Source organism: Hylobates moloch, unplaced genomic scaffold (genome assembly GCF_009828535.3).
Source record: "Hylobates moloch isolate HMO894 unplaced genomic scaffold, HMol_V3 SCAFFOLD_12, whole genome shotgun sequence".
Taxonomy (NCBI): Eukaryota; Metazoa; Chordata; class Mammalia; order Primates; family Hylobatidae; genus Hylobates; species Hylobates moloch.
Genome location: NW_026652287.1, coordinates 39,994,878 through 40,009,071, shown reverse-complemented (window position 1 = coordinate 40,009,071; position 14,194 = coordinate 39,994,878). Strand labels below are relative to the sequence as shown.

General features: G+C 42.5%; 1 protein-coding gene across 1 annotated transcript in view; it reads right to left on the bottom strand.

Annotated features, from left to right (window-relative positions):
* Positions 1 to 14,194, bottom strand: part of ADGRE1 (adhesion G protein-coupled receptor E1) — a 55,828-nt gene that overhangs the window by 22,416 nt on the left and 19,218 nt on the right. The window contains exons 6-10 of the mRNA XM_032171522.2: positions 14,100 to 14,188; positions 11,867 to 11,950; positions 6,103 to 6,280; positions 3,553 to 3,672; positions 1,776 to 1,975 (exon numbers count right to left, since the gene is read on the bottom strand). Of these exons, the coding sequence (XP_032027413.1) occupies positions 1,776 to 1,975; positions 3,553 to 3,672; positions 6,103 to 6,280; positions 11,867 to 11,950; positions 14,100 to 14,188 (671 nt within the window). The remainder of the gene's footprint in view (positions 1 to 1,775; positions 1,976 to 3,552; positions 3,673 to 6,102; positions 6,281 to 11,866; positions 11,951 to 14,099; positions 14,189 to 14,194) is intronic.

Genomic DNA, 14,194 nt, shown 5'->3' with positions numbered 1-14,194 from the left:
AAAAACAAACAAAAAACAAAAAAAAACAAAGGCCCTGGTCACCTGAGAATCCCCATCAAATGGATTAAATGTGACCATCCTCAAGAGTCACTGGGAACAAGAATACACAGGGTGTGTTCTGAGGGAATGGGGAAAAATACTGAGATTTCATTATGCAGTGAGGGCCAGTCTGATGGGGCAGCTCACATTCCTGTTGCCAGAAGAAAACTCTTCCTTTCATCAAATCCATAATAAGGCCTTCTGCGAAGTCACTCATCATTCACTTATTCATTCAATGTGTGGTTTGTGTGTGTGTGTGTGACAGAGTGTCACTCTGTTGCCCAGGCTGGAGTGCAGTGCACCATATCCAGCTAATTTTTGTATTTTTAGTAAAGATGGGGTTTCTCCATACTGGCCAGGCTGGTCTCGAACTCCTGACCTCAAGTGATCCACCTGCATAGACCTCCCAAAGTGTTGGGATTACAGGCATGAGCCACCACACCCAGCCTCATTCAACATGTTTTTATTGAATACCTATTACATGCCTTGATCTGTACTGTTTACAGGAGACATTAGTAAATAAAACAGACACAGTTCTTCCTCCAAGGAGATCACAGTGCAGTGGGAGAAAAAAACATATAAAAACCAAGTAAGCAGAGAAATATTTTTAGTAACAGTTTAAGAACAACATGCTTTAAGAATGTATACTAGAAGGGTGGGCATGGTGGCTCATGCCTGTAATCCCAGCACTTTAGGAAGCTGAGGCGGGTGGATCACCTAAGGTCAGGAGTTCCAGACCAGCCTGAGCAACACGGTGAAACCCCATCTCTACAAAATACAAAAAAGTTAGCTGGGCATGGTGGTGGGCACATGTAATCCCAGTTACTTGGGAGAATGGCTTGAACCGAGGAGGTGGGGGTTGCGGTGAGCCAAGGTTGCACCATTGCACTCCAGCCTGGGCAACAAGAGTGAAACTCCATCTCAAAAAAAAAAAAAAAAAAAAAAAAGGGCGGGCACAGTGGCTCATGCCTGTAATCCCAGCACTTTGGGAGGCCGAAGCAGGAAGATCACGAGGTCAGGAGATCGAGACCATCCTGGCTAACACGGTGAAACCCCATCTGCACTAAAAATACAAAAAATTAGCCGGGCGTGGTGGCGGGCGCCTGTAGTCCCAGCTACTCGAGAGGCTGAGGCAGGAGACTGGCATGAACCTGGGAGGTGGAGCTTGCAGTGAGTTGAGATTGTGCCACTGCACTCCAGCCTGGGCGACAGAGTGAGACTCTGTCTCAAAAAAAAAAAAAAAAAAAAAAAAGAAGCAACCACCACATAGCAGGATCTCGGATCCAATCAGATCAAGCCCTGGCAACTCCCCATGGCCGGATCCAATCAGATCACACCTCCCTGCATCACTTCATTGTAAGATGCAATCAGATCGCAGTTCATTACCCACCGACTATAAAACCTGCCCCAGCCTCCCAGCTTGGGAAGACAGATTTGAGCCAGGCTCTTGTCTCCTTGCTTGGCAGCCTTGCAATAAACTTCTCTCTCTACAAAAACCCAGTGCTTCAGTGTTTGGCTTTCTGTTGCACATGGGCAAATGGACCTAGTTCTGTTTGGTAACAGTGGGAGACCTCATTCCTCTAGCTGTGGCTTCTGTTAATTGGCTTGAATTACTAGAAATTGTGGAAGCTTACCGGCCTCAATAGCTTCCCATAAAAAATGAGAGTTAAGGCAATCGAGAGAGGAGGAGTTCCCAACAGGTAGACGGGAATCTCAGTAGAGACCTCTTCACAAACCTGAATGTTCTCCAGAGTGTAGATGACTGGATCTGAGAAGCCGTCTTTCTTCTCCCCAGTCATGATGCCCCCAATGACTCGAGAATTCATCTTCAGCTTGATCTCAGAGGTGGTCAAGGGAGCCTGGTGGTCTTGGAAGAAGCGCTCATTTAAAACCGACTCCATGCCCACAAAGGAGACAAAAGCCACACCAGTGGTCCCTGCAGGTTTCCCCAAATGAAAAAAGGAGGGAATCGTTTGCTCAATTGTTATTATGGAAGACCCAACACACACACACACACACACACACACACACACACACGAGGGAGGGAGGGAGACAGAGAGAGAGAGAGAGAGTCATGCACCTCACTGTGTTGCTCTGAGATTAAAATAACCAGCGGGCTTCTAGAACCATTAAAAAAAAAACCTCTGGCCGGGCATGGTGGCTCACGCCTATAATCCCAGCACTTTGGGAGGCCAAGGCGGGTGGATCGAGACCATGCTGGCCGAGCAATTCTCCTGCCTCAGCCTCCTGAGTAGCTGGGATTACAGGCACCCGCCACCACGCCCGGCTCGTTTTTTATATTTTTAGTACAGACGGGATTTCGCCATATTGGTCAGGCTGGTCTCGAACTCCCAACCTCAGGTGATCCACCCACCTCGACCTCCCAAAGTGTTGGGATTACAGGTGTGAGCCACCACGCCCAGCGACCCTCAATTCTTTTCCCTCTCTCCCCCGCATTCCTGATGCTCCAGCCCACTCTACTTTTAGTTCCATGACTATACCAAGCTTTTTTTCAACACGGAGCCGTAGCTTATACTTCCTGTAACACACTCTCTCCTACTTTCTCTACCTATTCCTCAGGACTTCGCTTAAATAGCTCTTCCATATTGCACACTGTGCTTTTACATGAAAGTATTAATCACGGCATTAATCATGTGCATAGATCAGATCAGGGCTGGAAAACTGTGGCCTATGGGCCAATCTGGCTGTCACCTACTTTTTTAAATAAAGTTTTATTGAAATATGCCCAGGTACATTCATATACATATTGTCTATGGGTGCTTTTGCACTATAATGGTAGTTAAGTCATTGTGATAGAGGCTGTATTAATTGCAATATTTACAATAGTTACTAACGAGCCCTCTACAGAAACAGTTTGCCATCCCTGACACGGATTAGCACCGTCCAACAGAAATACAGTATGAACCACATATGTAATTTAAAATTTTCTAGTACACATTTTTTAAAAGTAAAAAAAGATAAAATTAATTTTAATAATATATTAACGCAGTATAAGCCAAATATTATCATTTCAACATATAAATGTGATATTTTAAAATTTAAAAATATATTTTAAATATTGCATATTTAAAAAATTTAAATATTACATATTTTAAATTTTTAAATATTTATTATTTTTAAATTATTTTAAATATAAAAAATGACAAATGAGATGTTTTAATCCTTCTTTTTGTGCACCAAACCTTCAAAATACAGTGTTTATTTTAGGTTTACAGTACCTCTCAACCTGGCTTATACAAATTTCAACTGCTCAACAGCAGAATGTGAGCAGTACATATCATATAGGCCAGTGAAGGTCTCAATACTCCGGTATTATAAGGTTATTTAATGTTTGACTTCCCTAGCACATGGAAAACTCTCTGAGAGCATGGACCATTTCTGCCCTCATTGGTTCTCAACTATCTGGCACTGGTCTTGGCACCTAGAAAGGGATCGATAAATACTTATTGATGGAATCCACCATAATCTGCATTCTCAGGAGAGGAACTGTACCTGTGGATTCAGATTCCTCAATTGTGGAACACCCGATCTTCATCTTATCCCCCTTGGCTACCAAGTTCAAGGTCACATTCTCTTCACTGCATTCTTTGTTGATAACTGTGCTCTCAATGTCTAAAAAGAGAAAGGGAGAGTTCGTATGAGGTCACCCAGAAAGTCAGTCCTGAATTTGGTTTCTGTCCAAAAAAAGGTACACCTCCATCATGGCGAGCAAAGGAAAAGAATAGAAAGTTCAATTCATCATAGGAAAGATCTTGAGTCCCATGATGAATGATAGGGGGACCATAGCACCAAATAAATGAGTAACTCAGCTGGAGCCTTAGAAGTGAACTCTCATATCCTAGGGGGTGCATCAGGGAAAGATGGGGTCAAAGTCAACAGTGACGGAAGGCAACAGTCATGATCTTCTCTCTACTCTTAAGTTTTTTTTTTTTTGAGACAGAGTCTCGCTCTGTCGCCTAGGCTGGAGTGCAGTGGCACGATCTCGGCTCACTGCAAGCTCCGCCTCCTGGATTCACTCCATTCTCCTGCCTCAGCCTCCCAAGTAGCTGGGATTGCAGGTGCCCACCACCACACCCAGCTACTTTTTTGTATTTTTAGTAGAGATGGGGTTTCGCTGTGTTAGCCAGGATGGTCTCGATCTCCTGACCTCGTGATCCGCCCGCCTCGGCCTCCCAAAGCACTAGGATTACAGGTGTGAGCCACTGCCCCTGGCCTTATATAAGTTTTCTAAAACCAAAAGAAATAATAAGGGATTGGGGCAAGCCTAGCATGGTACACAAGAGCTCAGGTTCTGCAGTCAGATGGTGGTAACTGGGAGGTCCAGCTGTGCCACGCACTAGCTGCCTAAATTTGGGCATTGACTTAACCTCTCTGTGCCTCCAATTTCTCATCTCTATCATGACAAGCATTGCAGGACCTAATCCATTGGCCCTTCATGAAAATAAACTAGATAATGGAACCAGAAGTATCCTTGTAAAATATAAGCCAGATAATACCATACCTGTTCCCAAATTTTCCAATGTCCTTTCATCTTCAAATAAAATCTTGGCTGGGTACAGTGGTTCAGGCCTGTAATCCTAGTACTTTGGGAGGCCGAGCAGGAGGATCGCTTGAGCTCAGGAGTTCAAGACCAGCGTGGGCGACATAGCAAGACCTCACTTCTACCAAAAAATTTAAAAACTAGACAAGCATGGTGGTGCACACCTATAGTTCCCAGCTACTCAGGAGGCTGAGGCAGGAGGATCGCTTGAGCCTGGGAGTGCAAAGCTGTAGTGAGCTATGATCACACCACTGCACTCCAGCCTAGGTGACAGAGTGAGACCCTGTCTCAAAAAACAAAAACAAAAACAAAAAAAAACCCTTAAGTCTCTATATTTATCTACATTTCCATCTCCCTTCCTTTCTCCTACTGCTCTCGCCATCTTCAATGCCACTTCAGCCACACTGCACACCTCATTGTTCCTTGAATTCTCCAGGTATTCCTGCACTTGCTCTTTCTGCAGATATTTACGTGGCTCTCTTCCCTGACATCCCTGCCCCAATGAGACTTACCCTGATCTCCCTATATAAAATAGCAACTCTCCCTGTAATCCCAACCCTCTCTAACCTCCCTAGCCTGCTGTACTTTTTCTCAATAGCACTACCTCTATTTGGTATACCAGATGTCTGTTTGTTTATTATCTGACTCAACTCACTAAAATATGAGATTCATGAGGCTAATTTTGTTCACTACTGGTTGGAGTCCACCAAATATTTTATTTCCACCTCTTGGCCGTCTGGGTGTCCATCAGGTTGGAACTTCGTAGGTTTATGTGAATGATACTGGAACTACTTCCAGGAGTGGGGTGCTAATGTAAAAGATCTGCAGCACCCACTATTCCCAAGTAGTTATCTATCAAGTATGTATCAGTCAGGAAAGGATCAGGCTTGCAGCGGCAACAAACAACCCTAAGTCTTAGTGGATTAAAAAATAACAAGTGTTTATATCTCATTAATGCTTTGGGTCTATTGTAAATTGACTTGAGGCCATGTTCTATATTTCTTTATTCTGGGACCCAAGCAGATGGAGCAGCTGTGACCTGAAGCACTGCTATTCATATGGGCAGAGGGAAAGAAAGTTCTGGAAAGTCTCATACTGGCAACTACTCTATTCCCATATTTATTGGCCTGAGCTAGTCCCCAAATCCCACTTAACCACACAGTAGCCAGGAAGTACAATTCTACCATGGGCCCAGCAGGGCAAACAGGAAGTACTTGAGCACAGCCTATGACTGTCATACCTTAGCCCAGCACATAGCAGCTAATCAGCAAATATTTGTAGAATAAATTAATGATATGATCTTAGCACAGTGCCTGGCCTTTGCCAAGTGCTCAGTGAATGGACAATGTTGTTAATATGATTAGACTTGCTTTGCTGTGAATTCAAAGTTTTTAAACAGTTGGGGAAAGAATGAGTGGGAAACCCAGGGAAAATCCCATTGCCAAAGTCAACTCTCAAAATCATCACCTAGGTGTAACTTTGCCACGAAGGGTGTCTCCTACCTAAGTATTCCGTCCGAACAGCCAGAGTGACATTTGCTGAGGGTTTCCAAAAAGATGCCAGTGTCATGCTTTCCACACTCTCTAGGAAGACTGTGGCCAGGGAGGACGTCTCTCCCTTGGTGAATTTAGTCCACGTGGATATTTGTTTAAGCACAGGGACAAAGCTCTCAGCTGTATTCTGCAAGGAAAGACGTGTTTGTTCATTCTCTCTCTCTCTCTCTCTCATTAATGAAATAACAGCTGTCCTTTTTCTGATTAAGAATAGGCTGGGAGTCCATCCAAAGGAGAATTAAAAGGGGCATCCACTCGGGCTCCTTTTTCTGATTCAAGAAGCCCCATTAGAAATACAAATTCAGCCCGGGTGCAGTGGCTCACACCTGTAAGCCCAGCACTTTGGGAGGCTGAGATGGGTGGATCATGAAGTCAGCAGTTTGAGACCAGCCTGGCAAACACAGTGAAACCCTGTCTCTACTAAAAATACAAAAAAATTTAGCCAGGCATGGTGGCACGTGACTGTAACCCAAGCTACTTGGGAGGCTGAGGCAGGAGAATCACTTGAACCCAGGAGGCAGAGGTTGCAGTGAGCTGAGATCGCACCACTGCACTCCAGCCTGGGTGACAGTGCGAGAGGCCGTCTCAAAAAAGAAAAAAAAGAAATACAAATTGAAGTTCAGGAATTCAAGACCAGCCTGGACAACATAACGAGACCCCAACTGTACAAACAAATTAAAAAAGAGCAGGCACGGTGGTGCATGACGCTAGTCTCAGCGACTCAGGAGGCTGAAGTGGGAGGATCTCTCGAGCCCTGGAGTTCAAGGCTGCAGTGAGCTGTGATCACTCCACTGCACTCCAGCACTCTCACTTCGACAGAGTGAGATCTTGTCGAAAGGAAGCAAGAAAGCAAGCAAGAAAGACAAATTGATGTAACCTTTATGCAATGCAATAAGTTTGTACCTATAGCCATGTAAATTGCATATGCCCTTTGACTCAGCAATTCCCCTTCCCGGAATTAATCTTTCCAGAAACACTTAAAAGTTGTGCAAGGATCTTGTCCAGTGATGTTCATCTCAGGATAGTTTGTAGAAAGCCTAAATGCCCTACAGACTGGGTCAATAAATGAAGATGAAATCAAATAATGAGATAGCCATACAGCTGTTAAAATGAATATTGCAGTATACCTATAGGCATTAACAAGCAAAAGGGTCTCTGAGCCATTGTTAGCTAAAGCAAATTACAGAGTATCATGTATATAGTATTGCATTTGGTTTAGAAACAATTGGTTTAATTTAAAATTTTATATTATGGTATTTATGTTCTGGCATATAGAAATAAAAATAGCACACACTTATTATGAGCCAGGTGTTGCTCTAAATGTTTTTTATATATTAACTTGTTTAATTTGTAGAAGATATCTATGAAGTAGAGGCTATTTATGATTATTTTGACTTTTGAAAGGAGAAACAAGACTCTGGCAGCAGAGGCTGAATCATTAATCACTGTCCTAAACCTCTCATAGTAAGTGCTCAATAAAATGACGCCACTGTGTGTGCATGTGTGTGTGTGTGTGTGCTTATATATGTGGGTGTGTGTATATGTGTGTATGTGTTGGGTTGTGTGTCTGTATGTGTGTGTATCTCTGTGTATGTCTATGTATGCCTATGTATGTATGTGTGTTTGTGTATACGTATGTATACATGTGTGTATATATGTGTGTTTGTGTGTACATTTGTATATGCCTATATGTATATAAGTGTGTATGTGTGTGAGGAGTGTGTATATGTGTGTGGATGTGTATGTGTGTATCTGTGTGTAGATGTCTGTGTATGTCTGTGTGTATGGGTATATGCATATATGTGTGTATACATGTGTGTATGTGTGTAAATGTGTGTGGGGTGTGTGTATGTGTGTAAATGTGTGTGGGGTGTGTGTGTATGCGTTTGTATGTGCATGTGTGCATGTATGTATGTGTTATATGTGTATGTGCATATGTATATGTGTGTATGTGTGTACATATGTGTGTGCATGGGTGTGCATGTGGGGGAGGTGTATGTGTGTGTACATGTGTGCATATGTGTATGTGTGTATTTGTATGTATATGTGTGTGCATGTGTGTAATGTGTGTGTTTATTTGTATGTGTATGTATGTGTGTATATGCTTACAAGGTAAAAAGATAGGGGAAGATACTTATCTACCTCTTAACACTGGATGTGTTTGAGGAATAGGATTAAGGTAAGAAAAACAATAAAAACAATAGTAATAGTAATATTCATATGATTCCCCTTATTATTGATTATTATCAATAAATGGACTATCACATGTGACTCTGACCCAAGAAAAAAAAAAAAAAACCTAAAAGGAATTCAGAACCTAATAAATGCAGGAAAATGCATTACATTAATTAAATCCAGTCAGATGGTAGAGGAAATTAAACTGAAATTTGAGCAGCAATACAAATTTCTATCTATCCAAATTAGATGATAAAAGGAAAAAAAGGATTTCAATAAACATGGGGTAAGTGGGACATTTGAGAGATATTTGTCCAAGAGAAACAGGATGCCCTGAGCTCTGTAATCCCCAAAAGGCATGGATGTGGGACTCCCCTCCCCACTGACATAGCAGAAACATCTCAACTAGAACCATCTCCAGGAAACATAGGACTCAATTCTACAGCTGATGAAATCTCTTCAAATCCCACCCCTCTGATATGTTAAATTTATTCTTCTTAGCTAGGAAAGTTATTTTATATCCTCAGGAAAGTTAGAAAATTTTAGGCAAACTAAACATCATTAGTAGGATTTGTGTTAAATTTAGAAGTTTTTGACATCTTTAGCACAATCTAGAAACATCTGCCATTTAAAGAGTTGGGGCTGGATGTGGTGGCTCGTGCCTGTAATCCCAGCACTTTGGGAGGCTGAGGTGGGTGGATCACCTGAGGTCAGGAGTTCGAGACCAGCCAGGACAACATGGTGAAACCCCGTCTCTACTGAAAGATACAAAATATTAGCCGAGCGTGGTGGTGGGCGCCTGTAGTCCCAGCTACTTGGGAGGCTGAGGCAGGAGAATGGCGTGAACTCGGGAGGTGGAGCTTGCAGTGAGTCAAGATTGCGCCACTGCACTCCAGCCTGGGATACAGAGCGAGACTCCATCTCAAAAAAAAAAGAAGAGTTGGAACAGTTTGACGTATTAGAGAAGCTAACCAATAAACCACATAATTTTATTGCAAAAAGCAATTAGACTTGCTATTTTAATATGAACAATTTAAGAGAACGTGGCTGCTTATAAAACTTATTGAATATCTAAAAGAATTTGAATTATTACATTTATAGATTCGATCAATTGGATTTATGAGTCACTCGGGACCCAAGTGACTTTGCCTGTTAGATTTATAAATCCTCTTCACTAGGTACTTGAAATTTGCGTGGAACGGGGTGGGGGGAGTTGGAATATTTATAAACATAGTATAAAACATTTGAGGAAATTGAAGTAAGTTTGTAAATAGGGTTAACCATTTATCAGAATTTAACCTGAAAACCCTAGGAAGGAATGTATACTTTATGAATAAATGTATTAATTTAAAATTAATAAAATTACAAGTAAAAGTGTTATTCTTATTTTCAGATGAAAATAACCAGATTTATAAAGAAAATGACAATGTCAATGAGTTCAACTTAAAGCTTAAGAAAAATTAGGTTTTGGCCAGACATGGCGGCTCACACCTGTAATCCTAGCATTTTGGGGGGCCAAGGCGGTGGATCACCTGGAGTCGGGAGTTCGAGACCAGCCTGACGAACATGGAGAAACCCCGTCTCTATTAAAAATACAAAATTAGCCGGGTGTGGTGGCGCAGGCCTGTAATCTGTTCCACATCCCGTGTACAGCTACTCAGGAGGCTGAGGCAGGAGAATTGCTTGAATCCGGGAGGCAGAGTTTGCAGTGAGCTGAGATTGTGCCATTGCACTCCAGCCTGGGCAACAAGAGTGAAACTCCATCTCAAAAAAAAAAAGAAAGAAAGAAAGAAAGAAAGAAAAACTAGGTTTTAATATCAACAACTGTAATAACCTAGCAACTCCTAGGTATTTATGCTGGAGAAATTAAAATTTATGCTCATATATATATATATACACACATGCACACACACAAACTATATATGGATGTTTGTTTATAGCAGCTCCATCAATAATCTCCAAAATACTGGAAACAACCCAAATGTCTTTCAAAGATGAAAGGATAAACAAATGGTGATACATTGATAAAGTGGAATATTACTTGGTAATGAAAAAGGAATGAACCACTGATCCATGCTACAATGTGGACGAACCTCGAGGACATCACACTCAGTGAGAGAAGTCAGACACAAAAGGACAAATCCTGTGTGATGTCACTCCTAGGAGGTTTCTAGAGTCACCGGATTCACAGAGACAGAAAGTAGGATGGTGGGTGCCGGGGCTGGGGAGGGGGATGGGGAGTGAGTGTTTTGGGGGGACAGAGTGGGATTTTTGTTGCTGTTGTTGTTATTTGTTTGTTTTTGTTTTTGTTTTGTTTTGTTTTTGAGATGAAGTCTTGCTCTGTTGCCCAGGCTGGACTGCAATGGCACGATCTAGGCTCACTGCAACCTCCACCTCCCAGGTTCAAGTGATTCCCCTGCCTCAGCTTCTTGAGTAGCTGGGACTACAGGTGCGTGCCACCATGCCCAGATAATTTTTTTGTATTTTAGTAGAGATGGGGTTTCACCATATTGGCCAGGATGGTCTGGATCTCCTGACCTCATGATCCGCCTGCCTAGGCCTCCCAAAGTGCTGGGATTACAGGCTGAGCCACCGCACCCTGCCGGGGGCAGAGTTTTTTGGGAAAGATGAGAAAGTTCTCGAGATGGATAATGGTGATGGTTATACAGCAATGAGAATGTGCTGAATCTCATTAACAGTAAAAAGGAAGGAAAAGAAAGAAGGAAGAAGTAGTAGTAGGAGGAAATGGCACTGTTTATATACACACTATCCAGGCATCTCAAATGCATTACGCTGAGCCAAAGAAGCCAGTCTCAAAAGACCACATACTATGTGGTTTCATTTATATAACACTTTTCAAAACACAAAACTCCAGTGACAGAGACTAGATCAGGGATTTGTAGAGGTTAGTGGTGGAGGGAGTATCTGACCATAAAGGAGAAGCCCAAGGGAATGTTTGGAGATAATTAAACTGTTCTACTGTTCTGCATCCTAATTATAGTGGTAGTTCCACAAATCTATTCAGGTGAGAAAACTCATCAAACTATACAAGTAAAAAGGTAATTTTACTGTATGCTAATTTTTCAAGTCTTACAGCCATAAAAAATTAAATATTAATTCACAATCCATTCATTATAAAGAGATCTTTCTTTCTTTCTTTCTTTCTTTTTTTTTTTTGAGATGGAGTCTCACTCTGTTGCCAAGGCTGGAGTGCAGTGGTGCTATCTTGGCTCACCACAACCTCTGCCTCCCTGGTTCTAGCAATCCACCTGCTTCAGCCTCCTGAGTAGCTGGTACTATGGGCACCCATCACCATGCCCAGCTAATTTTTGTATTTGTAGTAGAGACAGGGTTTCATCATGTTGGCTAGGCTGGTCTCGAACTCCTGACCTCAAGTGATTCACCTGCCTCAACCTCCTAAAGTGCTGGGAATATGGGTGTGAGCCACCACGCCTGGCCATAAAGACATCTTTCTGCACCCAAAGTGTGCCCAGGATGTTTGAAACTCAAAACACAATTTAAAAGACCCAATCGTTACCTTCAGAGAAACTACAGTCGTTTTATTTTCACACACTTTGTCCAGAATGCTTAAGATGTTATTTATTTGTGCACAAAAGGAGACCTGCGTCCCAGAAAAAAAAAAAAGAGCATTTGTGAGCATGAATCAGTGTATTCCCCCAAGCATGTAATCTACAAATTAGCCCATAAAGCCCATCATATGAGGTGGCTCTGAATTCCTGAGTCTCTAGAATTCTCAGGGAAATAAAAACTCATTACTTGATCAGAATTAGAATCATATCACCTTTTACTTCCATGAATAAAAAAAGCAAACATAAACAAATAGCAAAACTACTTAGTGATTGCCAAAACCAGCTCAGTTGGGGAGACCCTAAGCCAGTAGCGCTAGAGGAATTAAAGACACACACACAGAAATATAGAGGTGTGAAGTGGGAAATCAGGGGTCTCACAGCCTTCAGAGCTGAGAGCCTCGAACAGAGATTTACCCACGTATTTATTAACAGCAAGCCAGTCATTAGCATTGTTTCTATAGATATTAGATTAACTAAAAGTATCCCTTATGGGAAACGAAGGGATGGGCCAAAATAAAGGGATGGGTCTGTCTAGTTATCTGCAGCAGGAGCATGTCCTTAAGGCACAGATGGCTCATGCTATTGTTTGTGGTTTAAGAACCCCTTTAAGCGGTTTTCTGCCCTGGGCTGGCCAGGTGTTCCTTGCCCTCATTCTGGTAAACCCACAACCTTCCAGCGTGGGCGTTATGGCCATCATGAACATGTCACAGTGCTGCAGAGATTTTGTTTATGGCCAGTTTGGGGGCCAGTTTATGGCCAGATTTTGGGGGGCCAACCAGTGATGTTAAAAGAAGAGGAAATGCATGAACTAACAGTGGTCCATGTGGAATATTATTCAGCCATAAAAAGGAATGGAGTTCTCTGATATGTACTACAGCATGAAAGAACCTTGAAAATATCATGCTAAGTGAAAGAAGCCAGACACAAAGGAGCAAATATTGCATGATTCCATTTCTGTGAAATGTGAAGAATAGACAAATCCACAGAGACAGAAAGCTGATTAGTGTTTGCCATGGGCTAGTGGGAGGGGAGAATGGGGAGTGACTGCTTAATGATAAAAATATTCCAGAACTTGGCTGAGCACAGTGCTCACACCTGTAATCCCAGAACTTTGGGAGGCTGAGGCAGGTGGATCACCCAAGGTCAGGAGTTTGAGACCAGTCTGGCCAACATGGCGAAACCTCGTCTCTACTAAAAACACAAAAATTAACCAGGCATGGTGGTGAGTGCCTGTAGTCCCAGCTATTTGGGAGGCTGAGGCAGAAAGAATTGCTTGAACCCAGGAGGCGGAGGTTGCAGTGAGCCAAGATCACCCCACTGCACTCCAGCCTGGGCAACAGAGCAAGACTCCATCTCAAAAAAAAAAATTTCTAGAACTAGATTGAGGTGATGATTGCATAACATTGTGAATGGTCTAAGTGCCACTGAATTGCACACTTTAAAATAGTTAAAGTGGTGACTTTTATGTTATGTGTATCTCACCACAATTTAAAAACAGTGGTCCAAGGCATGTGGGAATCCCAAAGCTAATTTACAAGCTCATATTTAGAATAGTGACATCGATTTCTAAAGAGGCCATGGAGTCTTCACTCATTGCAATGACTTCATTAGACAGTCAGGATGTCCAAATTCTTTTTGGCCTGGCTGGCTGTGTAACACCCCAACACCAACATTACTCAGCTGCAGCATCAACACCTTCACTGGCAGGAAGACTCCAATATATTCTCCCGTTCTTTTATTAAGAGAATCCTCAAGTTTTAGATAGGCAAATATTCTCTCTTCCCAGCTTCCCTTGTAGCTAGGTGTGACCATGTGACTAATTTCTACCCAATTAGGTGCAAGCAGAAGTGGTGCTGGGCCATACGCTTAAAGAGAAGGATCGTGCTTTTCACTTCCTCTTCTCCCCTTCCCACAAGCTGGAATGCAGATGTGAGGGCAGGAGCTGGAGCAGCCATCTTGGACCACAAAGTGGGAGTCTTGTGTTGATGCTGGCAGAGCATAATGGAGCCATGGCATGAGCTCTGCACAGCTTACACTCAGCAGGTTACAGAGGAGAAAAACAAACTGCTGTCTGGTTTTGGCCACTATTACTTTTGCCTTTGTTAGAACTGCAAAAACAACATTCTACCTAAATGGCTTCTAAGAAAACCTCAAAAACTAGGAATCTTAAAAAATACTTGCATATGCAGGTTTCACTGCAGTTCCCTCTTGGCATTGCTGGACCTGCTCATTATCGGATATCACATCTTCCTTACATTTGAAGAGAACCCCTAGGA